The sequence below is a fragment of the Gracilinanus agilis genome, chromosome 3 (genome assembly GCF_016433145.1).
Source record: "Gracilinanus agilis isolate LMUSP501 chromosome 3, AgileGrace, whole genome shotgun sequence".
Classification (NCBI taxonomy): Eukaryota; Metazoa; Chordata; class Mammalia; order Didelphimorphia; family Didelphidae; genus Gracilinanus; species Gracilinanus agilis.
In genome coordinates this window covers 297,174,203-297,198,966 of record NC_058132.1, presented here as the reverse complement: position 1 = coordinate 297,198,966, position 24,764 = coordinate 297,174,203, and the positions used below count along the sequence as shown (strand labels likewise).

The 24,764-nt window shown below is 35.6% G+C and overlaps 1 protein-coding gene across 1 annotated transcript in view; it reads left to right on the top strand.

Annotated features, from left to right (window-relative positions):
- Positions 1-24,764, top strand: part of UBXN4 (UBX domain protein 4) — a 38,392-nt gene that overhangs the window by 8,115 nt on the left and 5,513 nt on the right. Inside the window, exons 5-11 of the mRNA XM_044669902.1 lie at positions 338-515; positions 9,222-9,330; positions 15,634-15,688; positions 16,756-16,920; positions 20,091-20,218; positions 21,195-21,297; positions 23,975-24,106. Coding sequence (XP_044525837.1) covers positions 338-515; positions 9,222-9,330; positions 15,634-15,688; positions 16,756-16,920; positions 20,091-20,218; positions 21,195-21,297; positions 23,975-24,106 — 870 coding nt within the window. The remainder of the gene's footprint in view (positions 1-337; positions 516-9,221; positions 9,331-15,633; positions 15,689-16,755; positions 16,921-20,090; positions 20,219-21,194; positions 21,298-23,974; positions 24,107-24,764) is intronic.

Sequence of the window (24,764 nt, the reverse complement as noted above, 5' to 3'; positions counted from 1 at the left end):
AGAGAAATTGAGCAAAAGGATGCCACATTTTATACTTTTGTTTTCTTTCATTTTAAGATTAATTTAAAATTGATTTAAATGAAATCTAGTGTTATATTTAAAAGGTCTTCTTTCTATGCTGTAGAAAACAACAATTCTATAATATAGCCTTGGCATAATTTATAATTAGAAATTATGGAATTATTTGCTTAAGCTAGTTTAAATGTGTTACACGAAGTCTTGGTACATGCCTTCGTTCTATCTAATAAAAACCATCTGGGCTCACATTTCAGGCTGATCTGTCAATATAGGCTTAGAGTATTATGTGTTGATTAAATTCTCATTTGTTTTTCCCCAGATGCACACACTAAAAAGTGAAGCATCGGTTGGAATTGGGAACCAATCAGCTAATCTAGTTTCTAACCCTTGTTCTTCTTTTGAACATAACAACACTTCAGAAAATTCTCAAGCCAGAAATGTAGAGCTTTGTGAAACACCATCCACATCTCCTGATACACAATCAAGCATTTCTATAGGTAATTTTAATATTACTACTGTTGGACATGTCCTCCTAGTTTAGCTAATAATATTTTGTATGAATTATGTCTTTAAAAAAAAACTACCATAGTTCACTAAATGCTGAAGATAGATGCAGGATAAGAAGTCCTGATATAGATAAGTCAAAATTCACTCAATTGAAAAATTGTGTTATACTATAATTCAAGGAATTCTATCATGGTTGTTTAAGTTTCCTTTGTGAACTATGAAATTGCTAATCATATGGAGATAAGCTGTATAGATTCAAAAGAGACATCAAAAGGAAGTTAGTACATTTAAAAATTCTTTGTTCTTAGTGCAGGCAATTATGCTTTCATCCCTGAATGTATTTTTTGAAAGTAGCATAGTGGAGCATTCTTTTTGTATTTGGATAGCATGTATGCAACTAAATAAATTTAGAGGTTAGAGTTATAGATTATAAAAGTTAGAAGTGGCCTTTGTCATGTAGTCCTTCCAAGTCCATAGCTGATTGTTGTTTTGCCTCTTACTGAGCATTTCTAGTGAGTGAGAGAGATTACTTTGTGAAATAGTGTGTTCCTCACAACTATGAATAACTTCTCTGTCAGGGAGCTTCAGTTAACTCTGAACACCATAGCCTTTTGAGGGACCCCCAAATTCTTGCTTTAACATTAGTCAGGCCTCTATCTCGCTCCTATTCCCATCCCACTTCTACTATCAAATTGTAAGATCCTTATTGGGGGTTTCTAGTTGTTTTTTTTTCAATCTTTGTCATCTCTGTTTAGCTCCAAATCTTATATAAAGTGATCAACAACAACAGCAATAAAAAATTTGTTGAATTGATTTGGATAGTTTTAATTATTTGAAAATTCTAATTGTATTAATTGAAATTTGCCTCCTAACTTTCTGCTTCTTTTGGGATAGGATAGAACCCAAGTTGATTAACAACACCCTAGGTCTATATACTATGCTTTCTTTAAAAAAACATTTATTAATGTTTTCTGTTTTTATATCATCTACATTTTTTATATCCATTCTTTACTCTACATCCTTCCCCACCCCAAAAAGTAATCCCCTAAAACAGAAGAAAAAAAACCCAAGCTAATAAAGCTAGCCAACACATCAAATCAGATTTGACATATGTAGTATTTTTTTTTTAAACCTTTATTTTCTATCTTAGTAACAACCCTAAGACAGAAGGCCTTAGCCTTGACTAGGCAATTATTTGGGGTTAAGCGGCTTGCCCAGGGTCACACAGCTAGGAAGTGTCTAAGGCCCAGACCCTCCTGGCATTCTAGCCACTGAGTCACCTAGCTGCCCTGGATGTAGTATTCTATATTTATGGTTATCATCTCTACAAAGAAGGGAGGAATGTGCATTTTTGTAACTTTTTTGGGGGGTAGGGGACCCCAAGCTTAGTCATTATAATTTAACATCATTTAATTGATTGCTTTTTTGCTTTTTCCATTTACATTGTTATAGTCATTAGGTATATTGTTTAACTGGTTCTGCTTATTATTTCATAATTTATAAGCTTCCCATGTTTCACTGTATTCATCATAGTTACTGTTTCTTATAATACAGTAATATTTCATTATGCATACCATAACTAATTTAAATATTCCCCAGTTGACAGTATTTCTTTCTTAGTGTGGCCTAAAGAATCTTAGCTTTTTTTTATGCCTTATCACACTGCTACCTTATTGAGCTCACTGTCCATTGAAACCTTCAGATCTTTTCTAGACATACCACAGTCTAGCCATTTTACCTTTTCCTTTTTACTTGTGATGTTGGTTTTTTCCTTTCATCCAATGTTAATGATTCCTTTTAGCTTTTCACCATAAAAATTTTATGTGTTCTATCTGTGCCTTTATGAAACTCACTGATAAAAATGTTAAACAAGATCTAGCACAGATTCTTGGAGCTCTGCACTGGACATCTTTCATATTTACACTGAACCATTAATGACTTCTCTTTGGGTTTGATAATTCAACCATGTTAAGATCTATCTAACTATCCTGTCATCTGACTTCCATCTTTCCTCCTATAAATAATTATGATGTTTAAAAAAAAAAAAAGAACAGTCTACACCAGTGATTCCCAAAGTGGGCGCTACCTGCCCCCTGGTGGGTGCTGCAGCGATCCAGGGGTGAGGTGATGGCCACAGGTGCATTTATCTTTCCTATTAATTGCTATTAAAATTTAAAAAAAAAATTTAATTTCCAGGGGGCTAAGTAATATTTTTTCTGGAAAGGGGGCGGTAGGCCAAAAAAGTTTGGGAACCACTGGTCTACACCAGTGATGGGCAAACTTTTTAAAGAGGGGGCCAAACAAAAGGAAATGTTCATCTGTCAGTCTGTTTCTAAGGCAACTCTTTCGGAGTTTCATTGTATTGTATCCTACTCATTGTATTCGTCAGATTAAGAATAATGTCACATGGGCGGATAGAATAGTTCAGGGGGCCGCAGTTTGCCCATCACTGGTCTACACTATAATAATCTTACTTATCTTTTTTTTTTTTTGACAGGGTTACTAGACTTAGATTAAAATTGGACATTTGCCCTATTTCAATCCTGTGGCACTTTTCCATAATGTTTGGAATATTACTCAATAAAAGGGCCTTTAAATTTTTTTAATTAAATTTTTATTTATTAGTTATTTTTTTCAGCCCTTACCTTCCGTCTTGGAGTCAATACTGTGTATTGGCTCCAGGGCAGAAGAGTGGCAAGGGTAGGCAATGGGAGTCAAGTGTCTTGCCCAGGGTCACATAGCTGGGAAGTATCTGAGGCCAGATTTGAACCTAGGACCTCCCATCTCTAGGCCTAGCTTTTAATCCACTGAGCTACCCAGCTGCCCCGTTAATTTTTATTTTTAAAAAACCCTTCCCTGCTGTCTTAGAATCAATACATAAATATTGGTTCCAAGGCAGAAGAATGGTAAGGGTAAGGTGACTTGCCCAGGGTTATACACACAGCTAGGAAATGCCTGAGGCCAGATTTTGACCCAGGACCTCCATACTCTAGACCTGGCTTTCTATCCACAAAGCCACCTATCTGCTCTACTAATAGAGTCTTAGCAATCATGTTTACCTATTCATTCAGGACTCTGAGATGGTTTTTCTTCTACACTTGGCAATTTCAGCTTACTAAGGACAGCTAGATGATTTCTGTGTCCCTATTCATTACCTTGATTTCTTTTCCCTTTAAGCCTTTTTTATTCTGTTGTTTGTTTTTCCCATTCAAAGATCTTTCATCTAATAAGCAAAAAAAAATCATTGGTCAGTTAGACTTGCCTTCTCCTCATTTTTAGTAATCATCTCTAGCACCAGTTCTCTGTCTTCTTTGAGCTTCCTTTCTTCATCAGCATACAGCTTAAAAATATTTTTATTTTCATTGCTTTCTTTGCCAGCTTCAGCTCATCCTGAGCTTTAGGGCTCCTTATGTTATTCTTTTTTTTTTTAATTCTGAAATTCTTCTTTTTTTTTTTTAAACCCTTACCTTCTGCCTTGGAGCCAATACTATGTATTGGCTCCAAGGCAGAAGAGTGGTAAGGGTAGGCAGTGGGGGTCAAGTGACTTGGGTCACACAGCTGGGAAGTGTCTGAGGCCAGATTTGAATCTAGGACCTCCGGTCTCTAGTCCTGGTTCTCAATCCACTGAGCTACCCAGCTGCCCTCTGAAATTATTCTTAAAGGATCATGCCATATTTTTTTATGTACATAAGCTATTGCTCATCTTGTTTTTGTCTTTTTTAGATAAAAGTTGGTCATTGAGTTTCCTGTGTAATTATATTGGTCTCTTTAGACATTTCTTCTTTCTCATTGTAACTGCTTCAACTTCATTTTATTTTTCAATAATAATAGTATGCTTTGATCTGCATTCAGTTCTTTCCCTGGATTTTTTTGTCATAAGTCATTTGGCACTGTCTTGAATTATATTGTATTGCTGAGAATAGCTGAGTCATTCAACAGTTGGTCATTATACAATATTGCTCTTCCTGTGTATAGTGTTCTCCAGGTTCTGCTTGATTCCCTTTGTCTTGTAAATTTTTCTTTTCAGCTTCATTTTTAAGAGCTTCTCTTTCATCCTTAGCTGATGTCCCTAAAGGATTATCAGTCCATGGTGTCCTACAAAGTCTGTTCTCCAAAGATTTAGGGTTAATGTCAAAATTTGTCTAGTTTTCATGTTCTTCTCTGTCACAAAATTTAGATGGAGCAGTCATTTCTCCCTAAGGTGCTTCAGCAACAAAGTTTAGAATAGTATTTCCCTTCATTGGCTCCTCAACCTATTGAAAGAAGAAATTGTCATTAAGGAAGCCAAAAAGTTATTAGTTGTTCTGCTTTTGGTAGAAAGAGAGCTCTAGCAAATATCTGGATAATTGAAGTTTCCTATCTTTACTATATCATGCTTTTTTGAAAAGTTTGTGATTTTTCCTGATTCTCTTACTTATTTTTGTGTTCTGTAATTATTCTAATGACATTCACATCTAGTTCTGCTTCTTTTGATCTTCATCATGCTGACAACCTCTGGTTTCCAGATTTCTTAAACATAATTTTATTCATAATCCCGCTACAGCTGCACTTTCCTCTCCCTTTACCTGTCCTGTTCTTTTTTTTTTTTATTTTAAACATTTATTAATATTCATTTTTTAAAAAAAATTTTTAAACCCTTAACTTTCTGTGTATTGACTTATAGGTGGAAGAGTGGTAAGGGTAGGCAATGGGGGTCAAGTGACTTGCCCGGGGTCACACAACTGGGAAGTGTCTGAGGCCAGATTTGAACCTAGGACCTCCCGTCTCTAGGCCTGGCTCTCAATTCACTGAGCTACCCAGCTGCCCCCTAATATTCATTTTTAACATGGTTACATGATTCATGCTCCTACTTTCCCCTTCACCCCCCCGCACTCCCCCCACCCATGGCCGACACACATTTCCACTGGTTTTATCATGTGTCCTTGATCAAGACCTATTTCCAAATTGTTGGTAGTTGCATTGGTGTGGTAGTTTTGAGTCCACATCCCCAATCATGTCCACCCCAACCCTTGTGTTCAAGCAGCTGTTTTTCTTATGTTTCCTCATGTCCTGTTCTTTTTGAATAAAATATTCCTTGTCGGTGTTGTCATAGGTCATGAGTCCCAAGTTGAAATGAAACATCTGAAATTTAAATTGCTTACTTACATTAGAATCTTTCGTATCCCCTTGCTTGTTAACTATACTTTGTTCATTTGTTTATACATCTGTGTGTATATGTTTGTGTATACATTGTGTACATCTGAAGTTAGTTTTCATTACTAGTTCCTTTCTTGGAATTTATTTCTTACTGGTTTTGGAGTACCCTCACTGCATTTTTTCTTTCTACATTCTACTCTGAATAATAGCTCATCTGGTCAAAATAAATAGGCAGTTTTCTTGCTCCCCCCATCCTTTTCAATTTAACAGTTTTTTGACTAGATTTGTAAGGTGTAGACAAATAATATTTTCACTAGACCTTCTTGGATGTACTTCAATCCAAACACCATCATTCCTGTATCTTAAGCTTTAGTCTAGAAATCCAAGTCTTATTTTCAAACTACATCTTCTTAACCAACTGTAAAGAATCCTAACTAGTTCTTCTGAAATAGTTGCCTTGGATCACTTGTAATAATTAAAAGACTGTTCATGCTAAAGTTCTTTGATTTCTTGCCCAAGACTTCATAATCCTTAGAAATGTATTCAGATTCCTTCAGAAATAATTATACCTAGATGAATTACCAGAAGTGTGGATGAATGAAAAAGCATTTATTAAGCATTTTAATAGGTATCAGGTTCTGTGCCAAGTGCAAGAGCCAAATGCTGAAAGTAAGACAGTCTCTACCTTCAAGGACTGATGACAACATGACATATGAAGGTGAAGCATGGTCTGGGGTTTGGAGACAATTTTATGTAATGGGCTAGATAGATTTGCATTCACTCTGTCACCATTGAAGATAACATGGACCCAGGGTGGAGTTCCAAAGATAAGATAATTAATTTCCTCAAGAACTGGAGCAATCAGTTTTGCCAAATCTTAGGAGGGTTTCCATCATAACCTGTATGCATGCTCAGGGAAGAGAGTGAACATCTGTTATTATTGTCAGTTTGACAGTAGTTATTTTAACACCCTCTAAATTGAGACACCAGCCATTCCTACTTAGCTCTTTCTGGGACATTTCCTGGATGATACCTGACCTGACAGCATCTGTGTTCTGTCAACATTTATTGAGTGTTTCTTGTGTGCGGTGCACTGCACAGGGTGCTGAGGTTAACCAAGACAAGAACAAGAAATAGGGGTTGCCCTAAAGCTTGGGGCAGTTAGATGGCACAGTGGATAGAGCACCAGTCCTGGATTCAGGAAAACCCAAGGCCTCAGATACTAGCTGTGTGACCCTGAGCAAGTCACTTCACCCTGTTTGCTTCAGTTTCATCATTATGCAATGAATTGGACAAGGAAATGGCAAACCACTCCAGTATCTTTGCCAAGAAAACCCAAAGTGGGGTCATTAAGCGTCAAACACAATTAAAATGTCTAAACACCACTGCTTCCTCTATCATTTCCTATGATATCTTTGTTTTGTTTTTTTTAAATTCTTACCTAATGTCTTCAAATCAACACCAACTAAAGATTTTAAGGCAGAATGGTAAGGACTAGGTAATTGGGATTCAGTGATTTGCCCAGGGTCAGACAGCTAGGAAGTATTTGAGACTAGATTTGAATCCAGGTCCTCTCTCTCTCCACTGCAACCTAACATGATTTCTTAAACATGATCAATAGAAGCTCCTGAATTTGCAAGTTTTTTTAGTCTTTTGGACATGATTTCTCTGGGTCTGAATAATTTGAATTTTAAAGAAGTAAAAGTCATCTCTTACCTATTACCTTTCCTAATTTTCATACCTAAAATTCCATTTTATTTTTTTATTTAAAACCCTTACCTTCCGTCTTGGAATCAATACTGTGTATGGCTCCAAGGCAGAAGAGTGGTAAGGATAGGCAATGGGAGTCAAGTGACTTGCCCAGGGTCACACAGCTGGGAATTGTCTGAGGCCAGATTTGAATCTAGGACCTCCCATCTCTAGGCCTGGCTCTCAATCCACTGAGCTACCCAGCTGCCCCCTAAAATTCCATTTTAATGATGTTTATTATTCACTTTGAAGATCTTTCTCCATTCTTAATGGAGTTGATTGAAGTGAATAGAAATTGAAAAGTTCCTCATTTTCTGACATCTGTTAATATGTACCAGGATAGGCCTATCTCTTCTGTATTCATCTTTTTATTCTAAAGTTAACCTTACAAGCTCTTAAAGCATTTTTTAAAGCTCTAACATATTCTAAGTTTTACCTTGTAGTTGTTTTTTTTTTTGTCATTGTGCTTTATAGACTCTTAGATTTTTAGTTAAAATATTTATTTAGTGTTTCTTATGTGCAGTGTACTGCACAGGGTGCTGAGGTTAACCAAGACAAGAACAAGAAATAGTGGTTACCCTAAAGCTTGGAGTAGTTAGATGGCCCAGTAGATAGACCACCAGACTAGGAATCAGGAAAACTCAAGGCCTCAGATACTAGCTGTGTGCCCTGGGCAAGTCATTTCACCTATTTCCCTTAATTCTCATTTGTACAGTGAATTAGAGAAGGAAATGGCAAACCACTCCAGTGTCTTTGCCAAGAAAACCCCAAATGGGATCATAAACAGTTGAACAGGATTAAAATGACTGGTTAGAGTAATAAAATGTGTTAGATATTACCAATTATAATCATATGTTCTCTGGAGAACAGCATATATGCAAAATATATTCGAAATGTGAAAACTATCCAGGAGACTTCTACGAAGGGAAAGGTAAGAGACAAGATATGGGGAAGCAATGTTGCATAACATGGCAGGATTATGATGCAAAAATATTTGAAAGCAATTAAAATGAAGGCTTAACTATAGGTATAAACTTGTGAGTCCAGAATTTGGGATTGCCACATTGTGTATTGTTCAATTCAGGCTCTACCGGAGGGTCTCTTTTTAGGTCTTCTATAATTTGATTTGAAGCACCTCTTCAATGATTAGATCCATTCAAAGTTCATACCAGAGATTTGCTTTTATTGTTATTTGTTCCATGGAATGTGGTCCAAGCCATTTAACTGTCTCCTTCTGTGGTCTTAGAAATAGTTACTTGCTCTCCAGGGGATGGACAGGAGAGTGAGTAGTGTAGATTTAGACAGATTTCCTAAGCCTATTTTGTATTATACTGGACCTACCTCTTTAAGTGTTCTTATTCTAGCCTAGTATGGAATAGAAATATTCAGTGACAATACTTAATGATACTAGATAACTCTAAATAGTAAAGTTCAAAGAATGGCTGTAAGTTTTAGATCAAGGAAATCATTTTAGAAAGGTAGAAGAGATGGTAGCTTAAAGCCAAGATGATTCTTTACTATGATGTGTTATATATGTGATATAAATAACAGAGAACTAAGTGTGTAATAAGATTAAGAAATAGGAATATCAGTTATATTACAAGTACACATTTTTTTTTTTAACCCTTAATTTTGGTGTATTGTCTTATAGGTGGAAGAGTGGTAAGGGTGGGCAATGGGGGGTCAAGTTGCCCAGGGTCACACAGCTGGGAAGTGGCTGAGGCTACACAAGTACACATTTTTAAAGTTTAAAACTTATTTACAATGCTATTTCTTTCCCCTTCTCCTCCTTCCCTTCCTGTTAAATAAAGGTGGAGAAAATTCGAGTCATACCAGTCCCACTCAGGAAGCCAGTGCTTGTTCAGATGAGAGAATGATGGGTCACCAGGCTGAAGAAGACCTCACAGTTAAAGTGGAGAGGTTTGCCTTTTTTGAAAACCTGTTTCATAAGCCTTTTAACTTTTAATTATTTATTGACTCTTCTAGAGAATTTATAGAAAAAACAAAAATGATTGGTGGCATTAATGTTAGAGTTGGAATTTTTGATTGCTTACTTGACTGATTTGTATATTTATATAGATAGGTCTTATAATGTTAGAATATTCATAATTTCTAAATGAAAGCAAGTTTTTATTTCTCTAAAATATTTATTGCTAATTTTTATTTTTATATCACCACTTTTACATATGTCCTTCCCTTCCTCCTCAGAAAGTCATCCTTTATAATATAGAATAAAAAAGAGGGGAAAAAAGCAATTCAGGAAAACTAACCAAATCACTTGAGTCTGATGGTGTGTTGTCCTCCAACCTTTGTGAAGAAATGGAGACCGATTTTTTCATCTCTTTAGGGCCAAGCTTGTTCATTATATTTTTACAAGATTCAATTTTTTTGCTTGTTTTTTTCCCATGTACATTGTTGGAATCATATATATTGTCTTCCTGTTTCTTCTTTCATACCAGCTCTTATATAACTTTCTTACATTATTCACACTTATTTTCTTATGGCAATAATATTTTATTAAATTTGTATCCTATAATTTGTTTAGATATTTTCTAATGAGTAGACAGTTACCTTTTTCCCCTAGTCCTTTGCTGCTACTGCTATGAATATTTGATGTATATTGGTGTTTGGTATATTTATCTAGCAATGAGTGCTCTAGAATCAAAGGATATAAGCATTTTAGCTACTTTTCTTATCATATATCAAGAAGCCTTATTGAGACTAAATTTATTTATATATATGGTCATACCAAGCATTTGAATAAGCCCTATGTATTTGTAATTGGTTGGACATATATTTCCATGTTTCTGTGATCATATCTATTCTCACCTTTATTTGTCTACTTTTTAGGATTATTGAACACTAGATACACAAGAATTTTTTTTAATTTAGTAATTATGTAGAGAGCATGGTATTTTGCAAAGTAATAAGTGCTCAATGTTGTTTCTTGAATAATATGGTTTACTTTTCAAACATAAATGTCCAGCCTTTTGATTTTTTCCAATTTCACATTCAGCATTTTTTGTTATTATATAGTAATCTTAAGTGGCTATATGGAGAATTCCTAACTTTACACTGTGATTACTTTTAGTTGAATTCCAGACAACTTAAGCAGTTAGGAATGCTTTGATTGACATTTAACTTTTTTATGCCACATAGAACTTAGAAAAGCCCTGAGAGAGTTCATCACAAATAAGGAATCTCAACTTCATTTCTTGATATTGTACAACCAAAAGAAATTTTTAAAAATATTCTGTATTTTTTTTAACTAGGGTTATAAAGCCAGGAGCACTTAGACTAGCACCTAAAAGGAGGTACCTCTTCATTTTTTAGTAGAAGTTGGTCGCTGATCCCAAATTAGAATCTCATTATTAACCTCAATAACCTGTTAGGAAAAAGTAGAAAGATTATTCAAATTTAACCTCATCAATTTGAAACCTTAAGTTTTCATCAGTGTACCTTTTGGTTTGAGAATACTAAGTTTTCAAATTGTGTTCCAGAAGTTTTTAAGTTGGTTTTTGGGAACTCAATAATATATATGTACAGAATTATGAACAGTAATTAGTTTCTGTGGCCAGCCTGAAAAAAATATTTTTATTTCATCATTTACCTAAAGTGTATAACAAATACTGTTATAGAACATAATCAGAGCATAGTTTCTTTTTTGAGATCTGCTTTAGGGTAGCCAGGGGCACATCCTACTCTCCCTTTTTTGCTGCATCACTGACAGTGAAATTATTAACTACTCACTTGCTGAGGGAGTAGGCTTTCCCCTAGCTCCAGGCACTGGATGATGGATGTTGTAGTGTGGGGCAAGAGTTCCAACATAGTGAAGGTTGGCATATGGCAATAGGGACTGCAGAATTTCGGGATTGATGCTTAAGACTGATAGCTTTTTAACAGAAATCTGGGCTAGGATATGGAGTGAGAGTGCAGACAGATGATTCCTATTACTAATATAAAACTCTAAGGAAATATTTCAGCCTCAGGTTGTGTGCCAGCTTCTTTTAAAAGTGAAAAAAGTTCTTTTTATGTTCTCAAAGCCCTCTATGCCTTATAACCTCCCCCTTTAAGAAAAAAAACATTTCTTAGAATAGTTTGTTTCTTTTGATTATAGAATAATGAGAAATTGAGACTCCTTTTTTTTGTGATTCTTCCTCTTTCTTTTACTTTACTGATCCTAGAGTTCTGATCAATACCTGCTTCCCTTTATGATGCCACCCTGTGGTGCTTCTAACCAGAGTATACTGTGCCAAAGAATAGATTATCTTGGTTTCTCTACTTTTGGCTTGTCTCTGAAGAAAATAAACTTTTTTTCAGTCTTCCCTTCTAGGGCTTTTTATTAGTAGTAACAATATTGGAGACACATTGGGGAAAAAGGCCTTTTCTTCAATTCCCCACTCCCCCTCCAAAAAACCAACAACAGTCTCATACTAATCTTTAGATACTCAAAGGATTCAAATAAAATACTATCAGGATCAGGTTTTATAGCTGTATGAAGGAAGAACAGGAAAAACTGAAGTTGTTTTTATTTTAAATTAAATAACCTGGTTAAATTAAATAAATAACCATTAAGTAACCTGGTTAAATGGTATTCCTAGGTGTTGCTTCAAATGTAGGGAAATTACTTAAGGCAGCATATGCCTTAGAAGTGTCAGATGGAAAATAAAGTTAAGAGAATATTAGGACTGGGTGGGTCTGTAATTGTTGAAATTCTTTCCTTAAATTAAGAGAAAAAAAAATTCCTGGATATTTTCAGAAGAGGGCGTGCTGAGGTTTGGGGGCATATGTTGTTAAAGCTATGCGAAGAATTCAAAGGTATGTGGGTTAGGTTTATATGTGAGAGAATAGATTATTCCCTAAAATTATGCTCAAACTCCACAATTCAATAAATTTTGGTCTGGGAGGGATTTGTTTACTGTCAGCATAGCCTTTGAATAATCTGAAGCAGGCAATCATTTATTTAACAGACTTTCACTAATATTAATGTACGCTAGTTGTAGAAATGGCTGCAAGTCTTTACATTTACATATGGATGAAAATTTAACTGGGGAAATTATCTTTAAAACATAAAATTCTATAAGGTGTATAGGAGATTGTTTGGGGTAGAAAACAACCTCCCATATAATCTATTGGTTTAAAATTTCCCAGATGTCCAATAATGTTTTAGAAGAAATAAACATAGAAATAAGGATTACCTGAAAATTCATTTGCTACTACTTCTGGGAGTAGAATAGTTACACAGAATCCTCTGCTTAGAATATTATTTTTCTTTGAGAAGAATCAGGTGGTGATTATTTTTTTAAACCTTTACCTTCCATCTTGGAGTCAATACTGTGTATTGGCTCCAGGGCAGAAGAGTGGCAAGGGCTAGGCAATGGGGGTTAAGTGACTTGCCCAGGGTCACACAGCTGGGAAGCATCTGAGTTCAAATTTGAACCTAGGACCTCCAGTCTCTAGGCCTGGCTCTCAATCCACTGAGCTACCCAGCTGCCCCCTGGTGGTGATTATTTTGATGTTTTTGTCCTTGGCTGATTTGCTTTTGACAGTCCACATTTGTGATCTCATTTATTTGATATTCTGGGGGAATTTACTAGTTTATATGCATGTTAACATTTTATGTTCTTGTTGAAGATTGCAGATGGAATGAATCTTGAGAAGCTTAGTTATTTAAGCAACAAAACCCTATCATAATTCAGGAAAAAACAATCCCACACATGTAGAGTAGGAGAATTCCTGGAAACCCATCTTGGAATTGACACCCACCCCCTTTTTGGGTGCTTTCCAAAGTGTTCTTTGTTGACCAGTAGTTTACAAGAGGTTTTAATTATCTTAAAATGAATGGGAGCTAAAATGACTCCCTGGAAATTAAGTGGATTTTATTGGTTTGCTTTTTTATTTGCTAGCAGTTAGTGGCCTTTATATAAAACTTTGATGTTGCCAAGTTAAAAGAAAATTCGTATATTTATTTGTGATTGTTAGAAATAAATTTTTGTTTCTGATACTTTCCCTAAATTAAAATGCTTTTAAACCTTACTTGTTAAAAAACACATTTTTATTAATAAAAATTAATGCTAATAAAATTAGTAAAAATTTTTTTGTATATATTTTTCTGTTTAGACATGGGCATTTTTAGTTGAGGAAGAATACATCAATTTTGTTCCTAAATTTTAGAGATTATTTAGGTGGTATTAACTATGCTTTTTTTTTTTAAGAATGTTTTTTATTTTATTTTTTATCAATTACACGGAAAAACAATTTTTAACATTTATTTTTTATAAGTTTTGGGTTCCAAATTCCATTCCTACCCTCCTTGAGAAGGCAAGCACTTTGATATAGATTATACATGTGAAGTCATGTAAAACATACTTCCACATTAGCCATATCACAAAAGAGAAGAAAGACCAAAACAAAAATAAAGAAGGTTAAAAAAGTTTGATTTGATTTGCAGTCAGATGCTATCAGTTATTTCTCTGGAGGTAGACAGCATTTTCCATCATAAGCCATTTGAAATTAATCCTGGATCACTGTACTGCTGAGAATGGCTAAGTCATTCACAGTTGATTGTTGTAAAATATTGGTGTTACATGTATCTGATCTTCCAGCTCTGCTCAGTTTACTTTGTATCAGTTCATACAGATCTTCCCAGGTTTTCCCAAAACTATCCTGCTCATCATTTCTCCCACCCCAAACCCTTGCCTTCCAAACTAAATATTGGTTTTAAGGGAGAAGACTGGTAAGGGCTAGGCATTTGGGTTAAGTGACTTACCAAGGGTCACACAGCTGGGAAGTGTTTAAGGACAGATTTGAACCCAGGACCCTGGAATCTCTGGGCCTGACTCTCAATCCACTGAGCCACCTAACTGCCCCCCTAATCATATACCCTTTTGACCATACCTTTGTATACAATGTGAGATGTTGGTCTATACCCAAGTTCTGCCAAACTTGGTTTCCATTTTTCCTAGCAGTTTTTTTCTTGTCCCAAAAGTTTGTATCTTTGCATTTATCAAACACTAGATCGTCACTATGGTTATTTTCTACTGTATATTGTATACCTAATCTAGTCCATTGATCCATCACTGTCTTATTTAGATAGTACCAGATTGTTTTAATGATTACCACTTTATAATACAGTTTGAAATCTGGTTCTGCTAGTCCATCTTCCTTCATATTTTTTTGTCTAGAGTTCCTTGATATTCTTGACCTTTTGTTCTCTCAGATGAATTTCTTATTTTTTCTAGAACTTTAAAATAATTTTTTGGTAGTTTGATTGGTATGACACTGAATAAGTAAATTAATTTAGGTAGAATTGACCTTTTTATTATATTGGTGTGGCCAATATTAATATTTCTCCACTTGTTTAGGCCTGACTTAATTTATGTGAAAACAGTTTTTAGTTATGTTCATATAGTTCCTGGCTTTGTCTTGGCAGACTCCCAAGTTTTTGATATTGTCTTCAGTTATTTTAAATGGAATTTCTCTTTAACTTTTCCTGCTGGACTTTATTAGTAACATATGGAAATGTTGATTTTTATAGGTTTATTTTATATCTTACAACTTTACTTAGCTATGCTTTTTTTTCTTTTAAATGACTCTTACCTTCTATCTTAGAATCAATACTAAGTATTGGTTCTGAGGCAGAAGTGTGGTTAAGGACTAGGCAGTTGAGGTTTTTGTCTTAATTGAGGGTTAAGTAACTTGCCCAGGGTCACACAACTGGGAAAGTGTCTGAAGCCATATTTGAAGCTGAGACCCTCTTGTCTCCAGGCCTGACTCTCAATTCACGGAGCCACCTAACTGCCCCCTTTACCTATGCTTTTAATAGGTGTTTTTTTAGATTACTTATTTTCATTTTTGAGAGATACAGATTATTATGTGTAATTATAATTTATATGTATATAGGTAAGCATACATAATTTGTTTGAAAATGTCATGTATTAGAATTTCAGGATAATCATTTACTTGGCTTGTCATTTAGTGGAATCCAAAAATAAGCCAGAGATGTTGAAATTACAATTGAAGATATGAATAATAGATTGGTCACAGCATTCTTTGTAGGCCAAACACAAGTTGTTGCCATGGCTACAGGGATTATTCTTTTATGAACTAAGAGAGGCTTCTTCTGTTTGTCCACTTTTTGTCATTTTCTTAGCTGAATTAAATTCTTCTAAGTTTATTTCATATCACACCATGACTCGGTTAACCCACTTTTCTTAAATGTAGACTAACAAAAAAACTTGAAGAAAGACGAGAAGAGAAAAGGAAAGAGGAAGAACAGGTAATGTTGATGCTTGTTCACAAGTTGATAGCTATTTGATTGTTATAGTTCATTTATTGTGCTTTTCCTTAAGAAGAATACTTTTGAATTGTGTTTAATTTGTGACTAGAACCAGAATAACTTGATGATATGGTTTCTTGGACTAGATTTCTAAGGTACTACCTTCAAACTCTAAATCCCATGTTCCATTGTATTCTACAATAGATCTTCATTTTTTTTGGAAGATTATTATTCATAAATTAAAATAGGTTTTTGTGGCTTTTCCCTTTTTTACCAAAATTAAATTATGTTTTTCCACTGAGAATAAAAAATGGAGCAAGGAAGAGCTAGAGCTAAAAGTGGGTACTCTGTGGCATCACACTGACTTGTATTCATTTTTGTTTGGAGCTTCACATGCTGTCACTTTTATCTGTCTCCTCTGAACCCTACTGTTTTCTCACTCTCTAGAACTAAATTATTCCATTACCTACCATTTTAACACGGTAATAGTGTAGTGGTCACTAACCAGCTTTTTGCCCTTAGGAAACTCATTTAGCCTTGCTGACCTTTGCTTACCCCACATATAAATAGTGGATAAATCTACCTCCCTCACTCCCTTACAGAGTTTTTGTGAAGAGCAAATGAGATAATGTAAAAAATGCTTTGTAAAATACAAAGTTTACAAACTACAATTATAATGTGCTGGTATTATCTCTTTATTTCTGTTCATGTTTTCATTATGCATTTGATCAGAAAAGTCACCCTGTCAAGCCCAGTAAGCTGTTTCCCCTTTACATACCCCTTCCCTTCAGATTGATTGTTTAGTCTAGAAACAAAAGACCTACAAGCAGTTATACTGCTGATTGTCAAAAAACATTGGCCACATCATAATCATAGTCCAGCTATTGCCCAAAATTCATAAACAACTGGCATTTGATTAGAAATCACTACAAATAAAATACATCGTATGTAGAAATTATATCCTATTCACAGTCTATATGTAACCAACCTTGACAGCAGCCAAAATAATTTGTGAGGCTTTTAAATTTCATTTTTGACTTCTATAGTTTATTTTCTCTTCAATTCAGAAAGAGATTAAGAAGGAAATCGATAGAAGGAAAACTGGTAAAGAAATGCTGGACTATAAAAGAAAACAAGAAGAAGAGCTGACAAAAAGAATGTTAGAAGAGAGGAATAGGGAGAAAGCAGAAGATAAAGCTGCTAGGGAACGGATAAAGCAGCAGATTGCTCTGGTAAGCTGTATTTTATTTATTTATTTATTTAACCCTTAACTTCTGTGTATTGGCTCCTAGGTGGAAGAGTGGTAAGGGTGGGCAATGGGGGTCAAGTGACTTGCCCAGGGTCACACAGCTGGGAAGTGTCTGAGGCTGGATTTGAACCTAGGACCTCAAGTTTTATTTTTTTTAAGAAATGTTTGAATGTAGATTTATAAACCTCCGATAGACTGCAGGAATAGAAACAGCAAGGGGAGTGGAGGATGGAGCAAGTGGAAAGAGCACCATACCTTCAGTCAGGAGAGACCTGAATTAGAATCCCATCTTTGACAGTGTGTGACCCTGGGAAATTTCTCTGAGTCTCATTTTCTTTATCTGTAAAATGGGGGATAATATATTACCACTATTTTCTTCCTTCTTGGCCTTTGTCCCCCATTTGACACTATTGATTACCCTGTCCTATATAGTCTCTCCTCTCTGGGTTTTGGGGACTCTGCTCTCTCTTCATTCTTCTGCCTGTCTGATTGTTCCCTCTTAGTCTTTGTTAAATTATCATCATTTACAACATGTTCCCAAGGCTCCATCCTGACATTTTTCTCTAACTTTATGGTGACTTCATCAACTGATGATACTTATTACCCACCACTCAATGGACATTTCAAACTGAATGTCCCATAAATATCTCAAACTCAGCATACCTAAAACTGAACTCATTAATCTTTCCCTTCAAACCCACTCCTTTTCTCAATGACATTATTTCTGTCCAGGGTATCATTGACTTTCCACTCATACAGGTTTATAGCACTGGTAACATTGTTTATGCTTCATTCATTTCAGATTCATATATACTTGTTTGCTAGATCTTGTCAGTTCTGCCTCTGCCATTTTTTTTTTTTACATCACTGATTTTCCTAAAGCACAAATCTAACCATGCTACTTCCTTACTCAACAGACTCCGTTGTCTCCCTATGAACTCTAGGATTAAATGTAAACTCTACTGTGTCACATTGTCACATCTAAAATGCTTCACGACCAGATTCCAGGCTAACTTTCTAACCTTATTTCACATTAGTTATGTAGGAATTATATTTTAATGGTTTGACTAAAATTTATGAAAATTATAAATAATAATGGTGGTAACAAATTCAAAGTATTATTGCTCAAAGTCGAAATGACCTTTAATAGCCTTTATTTACAAAAAGAGGTGGAAAGAACAAAAGTAGAGAAATACAAGAGGGTAGAGAAGAAAGTAGCCTATCTAACTAAATATTGCTTCAGTGCTTGACTCAGCCAGGACTTGTTGAATTTCAACTGGAATTAAACTCTCTACAGAAGTTGGGAAGGGAAAGCTATTCACTCACCCAAGTTCCCTCCAAGAGGCAGGTCAAGATGATGACTGGAGCTTAAGGTGACTCCTGAGGCCAACTTTCTTCTTGAAGCTGAACTCTTCTTGAAGCTCACCCCCCAGCCCCAGAAATTCAGGGCCTTTTATAGTGAATTCTTGTCTCTTCACCTTTTCACAGGGGCCAATCATGGCTTCCAAATTGCCCAGCACTGCCCAGGGGGGCAATGTCTGTGGGATCCACTTCTCACCTTCCGAAAGTGTGAATTCTCATCGAAAGGGTTCAGGGTTTCCTGGCTGATTGAGTTTCTGAGGGTGTAAATTCTCTAAGTGGTTTGTGAGCTCCTCCACCTAATTCCAGCTTGTAATTGATTCAACCAAAAGGTAGACAAAGGAGAGTTAATCCTGTCTTCACAATCTGGTGAGGTTAAGTAAAACACTTAAAATTCCTTCATGGTTGATATGCATGGAAAATTTTTAATGCTTACTCCAAAATAAATTAAGTAGGGGTACTTAAATTATTGTTATCCAAGTGTTAACTCAAAATAGACAAAGGGAATAAAGGATTCCCTTTCACAAGTGTAAACTCAGAATAGACAAAGAGAACAAAGAATTCCCTTTTCACAGTTCCCTCCTCACACCTGCAGTCTAGCCATGCTGGTCTTCTTGCTAATTCCTCATATATGACATACCACCCTTTTTTCTATATGACTGCTTGGAATAAATTCCTTTCCTCACTAGATTTTTTTTTAAGGCTTCACTAAAGTACCACTGGCTTTATAAAACCTTTTTTCCTGACCTCTCTCCAGCTAGTAGTTAGCCTTCCCTTCCCCAAATCATCTTGTCTCAATTTTCTATGTATTTATATAATTCATATTGTCTGCTTGGCTAGCTTTAGTCTTTGTGCATCCTCAGCACTTAGCACAGTGCCTGGCAGATAATTGGTCCTTAATAATGTTTCTTGATTGATGGATTTTTTATCTCATTTCATGATTTAGAGAGAATGCTTTTTAAACTTTAAAGTCATACATAAACATGAGTTATTTTGCTGTATAAGAGTTCTGATTCACTACAAGATAATGTAGAAAAGTACAATACATATAGAATAACTCTTATAAAACATTTTAAAATAGATTTATGAATTATCAAGTTCTTTTGTTAGAAATCTCAGTTGGCAGAACTTCAGATGTCATCTTGTTCAGCATATACTTTGTCTTCTTAATGTTTTACAAATATTTGGGGAAAATGCTTTTCAAGATATTCTAGAATCAAGCTAATCATCAGTCACATGACATTCTCTTGAAACCAAATGGCTTCTTTGTGGGGGAAAATAATATTTAGTCAGATAATATCAGTCTGGGACAGCTTTGAAATAATTTCTAGTAGAGATGAATAGAATACTTGTTAAGCACCAAAACTTCCTTGGGCTTATTTTTACTTCCTTGGGCTTATTTTTTTTTTTTTAACCCTTGTACTTCGGTGTATTGTTTCATAGGTGGAAGATTGGTAAGGGTGGGCAATGGGGGTCAAGTGACTTGCCCAGGGTCACACAGCTGGTAAGTGGCTGAGGCCGGGTTTGAATCTAGGACCTCCCGTCTCTAGGCCTGACTCTCACTCCACTGAGCTACCCAGCTGCCCCATTGGGCTTATTTTTTAAAACACTTAAAATTCCTTCATAGTTGATCTGCATGGAAAATTTTTAATGCTTACTCCAAAATAAGTTTTAAGTCAATAAATATGATGTGAAAGGGCTTTGTTCAATACTTGTATCACAGTCCTAGAACTTATGATTTCAGATGTAAATATCTGGCAGTGAATTTTAACTGTTGTATGATTTTTTTTAAAGGATCGAGCAGAAAGGGCAGCACGTTTTGCAAAGACAAAAGAAGAAGTCGAAGCTGCCAAAGCTGCGGCTTTATTGGCCAAACAGGCTGAAATGGAAGCAAAGAGAGAGTCTTCTTCTCGGGAAAGAAGGTAGTTGATGTATAATGGGGTTGAGGAAAGGAATAGAAGTGGGTTAATTTGAGCTTGGATGTGGCTGGTTTTAACTGTTGTTCTGCAGTATTGTGGCCATTACTAATTGGCCAGTCTGCTCCAGATATGAGAAATTATGATTTGGCAAATGGCAGTGATATCTTTGAAAATTTTTTTCCTATTTTTTTTTAAACCCTTACCTTCCATCTTGGAATCAATACTGTGTATTTGTTCCAAGGCAGAACAGTGGTAAGGGCTAGGCAATAGGGGTTAAATGAGTTACCCAGATCACACAGCTAGGAAGTGTCTGAGGCCAGATTTGAACCTAGGACCTCCCGTCTCTAGGCCTGGCTTCCAATCCACTGAGCCACCCAGCTGCCCCCTTTTTTCTTATTTTTTAAAAAAATCTGCACAGAATCAGTGCTATCAAGGCAGAAGAGTGGTAAGAACTAAGCAACTGGAGTTAAGTGATTTGCTCAGGACCGACCACATAGCTAGGAAGTGTCTGAGACCAGATTTGAACCCAGGATCTCTCATCTCCAGGCCTGGCTCTCTAACCCACTGAGCCATCTAGCAGCCTCTGTCCTTTGCAAATGTTGCATAAATTCCTTTCTAGAAGGACCTTTAAAAAAATCTGTTTTGTGGGGGCAGCTGGGTGGCTCATTGGATTGAGAGCCACGCCTAGAGAAGGAAGGTCCTAGGTTCAAATCTGGCCTCAGACACTTCCTAGCTGTGCGATCCTGGGCAAGTCACTTAACCCACCCCACCCCACCCCCACCCCCCATTGCCTAACCCTTATCTCTTTTCTGCCTTGGAACCCATACACAATATTAATTTAAGATGGAAAATAAAAGCTTTAAAAAAAAATCTCTTTTAATTAAAACCCAACACTTTTGTTGTCCCTAATTAGCTCTAAGCAAGATTGCTTGAGAACATGTAATTAGAGCTGTATGCTGACTTCTGATATTTTTCATAGTACTATTGCAAGAATTCAGTTCCGCCTTCCAGATGGATCTTCCTTTACGAATCAGTTTCCTTCTGATGCTCCTCTAGAAGAAGCAAGACAATTTGCTGCACAGGTAAATTGATTTTTCCAAGTTACTAAAAAACTGAAACTATAGGCTTTTATTACAGAACAAAAAGTCCCAAGCCAGAGCTTGGAAAAATGAGTAAAACAGGAAGTTCCACCAGATGGCAGTCAAAAGACCTTGAAGATAGGTATGGTTGGTTGAGCATCTGTTTCTGAGAAGTACTACCTAACACTATCTAGAGCCTTTTTCTGCTTCTGGATGTGCCATTAGGTTGAAAAAGAGAGCAAAGTGTGAGCATTCAACTTTTTCCTATTTTTTTTTTTGAAGGAAATTTGGTGAGGTTTTGAACCTATGTTATGAAGATATGTCTGTCTTCTTCCCTCCTAGTACAAACAACCTATGGAGTCATAAAGTGATTTCCCAAAGGGATGTTCTCAGGTGGCTGGTTTCCAAGTAAGACTGGACTGCTAAGCTTACCCAAGAGCTTTGCCACTTCCCTGTGGGGGGCTGAACTGCTGCTCTCTTCACTTAGTGGTTTTTTTTGAGGTTGCTGTGGGGGCAGGTCACATTTTCTCATACAGCATCAGCTAGATGATTAGTTCATCTTTATTTGATCTTCTTCTAGAAATGACACACATTGGTCTTTCTTAGGCTCTTATTAAAAAAAAAAACAAACTATTATAAAGGATATAAAAGAAAAACTTAGTCCTCAGATTAAAATAAATGAAATTATTTTAGCTGGCCTCTTACACATCCAGAAGACTACATCATTTAAGGATTCATAGCATTCAGATACTCGGGAAAATAAAACATAAGAATCTAGGCTTTCAAAAAAAATTCTTCCTATTTGTAAGATTTATGAAATCCAGATATTTGATGCTATAAGAAATCAGGGAGTCTCATTTCCTGGAAATTTTTGATTAAAGAGTAGAAATCTGGAATGATTTTAAATATACTTTGCTCATGATTATGAAGGTAGTGACTATCTAATAACTCTGGAATTGCTATTGGAACTTAAAGAAAAGATGTTTTTTTTCTCCTAATTTGAAGACAGAAGCATATATAAATTTGAAGACAGTGACTGGTCTTGTCTGAAACACTTTAATTTTTTTTAATGAGGATTTAACAAACATCAAAATGAGCACTTCCATATACAGAGCAGAAGGAAAAATAGGATTGTATCTTCTTTGTATTCAGATTGCTTTTTAAAACATGTATATAATACAACATATTACTTTCAGAACTGCCCTGCTTATTATAGATGCTTCCTTTGAACTCATTCTGTTCTCTTTCCTACATTTAAAATTTTTTTTGAAAAAATGCATTATTTTACTTCTTTTTAGCATCATTATTGCTAATGTCTCCTAACCCTATTAAAAGAAAATGGGAAAAAATTTACAGCAAATAATAGTTAAGCAAAACAAATCCATACATTGCCCATATCCAAAAACGTATCTTTTTGCACCTTGAATCCATCACCTCTCTGTCAGGAGGTGAATGACATGCTTCATCCCTCTAGGTCCCCTGGAGTTGTGGCTAAGTCTTTGCTCTGTATCCAACTAATTAAGTCTTTCAAAGTTGTTTATCATTATAGTGTAATTATTGAATAAATTGTCCTCTTAGTTCTGATTGCTTTGCCCTCCTTAAGATCTTTGCAAGTTTCCCTGAAACTGTCTTTTATATCTTTTCTTTCAATACAATAATAATATTTCATTGAGTTAGAATACTCCTTGCTCCCCATGGCTACGTCCAGACTCTACATTTGCAGTCATCACTCAGTATCCTATCTCCTCCTTTGAGATTTATTCAATTTATTTTTGCCACCTTTTCAAGATTCTGATAGTCATTATGTTCTGACCCCTAGGATACATTCCTTCCTTCCTCAATAAGTTAATCATCTGACTCACAGTCTTTATCTCTATCTCAAGACCTCTTTACTAAAGGTATATATTGTTATTTCCTCCAATATTTCAACTTACCAGTACTCCTTTATTTACTCATTTTCCAAGACATTCTTCCATTCTACCTCAGCTACACATAGAGCTGGTCATACCCTTAGTTTGCCACAAATTCTGAAATTTCTTTATCTGATCATAACATTTTTTTCATCCTTTCACTCTGCCTCATAACTATTAACTTTGTCCTTGCTCTGAACTCTAAACCCTTTACCCCAGAGGGTTTTGTTTTTGTTTTTTTAAACCTTTACCTTTTGTCTTAGAATCAATACTGTATATTGGTCCCAAGGTAGGAGAGCAGTAAGGGCTAGGCAATGGGGGTTAAGTGACTTGCCCAGGATCACACATCTAGGAAGTATTGAACTCCAGACCTGACACTCTATCCACCGTGCCACCTAGGTGCACTCTTGATTAAATTTTTAAAGATCAAAGTAGCTGACTACTCAAAGGTTTCATGAGCTATATCAATGTCCTTGTTTTTGTTTAAATTGTGTAGTTCTCAGAGCTATAATGTGTCTTTTTTTCTCAGCTTACATAACTATTTTTCTGATTGTTGTAGAGGACTGAATTTTCTATTAAATTTCAGTGTGATTGCAGAAAAGTTATGTAGATATATTTAAGGGGCTATAATTTGTATTTGTATGAACAATTGGTTTGGTTAATTTTAAAAGAAGGAAGTGAAAAGGGCAAACCATCATTGCACACACTTAATTTAAATTTCATCAAACCATATAACATACATTTCTGAATGCTTTTTTTTTTTGTTACAGATGGTCGGTAATACTTACAGCAATTTTTCTTTGGCCACCATGTTTCCAAGGAGGGAATTTACCAAAGAAGATTACAAAAAGAAGTTAGCAGAACTAGAGCTGGCACCAAGTGCTTCAGTTGTGCTCTTACCAGTATGTGCATACCTCTCTCTCTCTCTCTCTCTCTCTCTCTCTCTCTCTCTCTCTCTCTCTCTCTATCTGATTGATTCCATCTGTTTGTCTCTTGTCTCTATTTGTCTATCTTTGCTGTTCTATTCCTTTTCACCTAGAAACTGTATTTTGATCATATATTGTTAACTGTTTCTAGTGATATAGAAATAGAGTGAGAAACTCAATTGCAGATGGGCTTAGGAAATGTTATAGTCATAAGAACAAATACAGATACTTGAGAATCAGGAAAAAAAATCACCTTTCAAGGGAATTAAAAAAAAAGGAAGAAACTAAAGGTGGAATACATTGGCTCTAAATACTCAGGGATCAGTAAAGCTCTTTAGGGATCTTTTCAGAAGGCTTAAAAAGGACCAGATTTCTTTCTGGGCCATATTTACATGAGAGGAAGTCTTGTTAGTCAGCAGTTCCCCTCTGCTCCCCTCACATCAGGTACCCATGGAAAATAGAGTCTGACTTGGATCAGGTACTGGATATGTGGTGCTTGAGAGAAAGCCTGAGTCCTCAGGCAAAGCCTGGCTGCTTCCTATACCAGGTGATGCTCTTTAGTACTCTAGTTTTCTTCTTCAAATTATTTCAATAATAAAATTTGAATGCATGTGAGCAGGAAGGAAAAATTCAC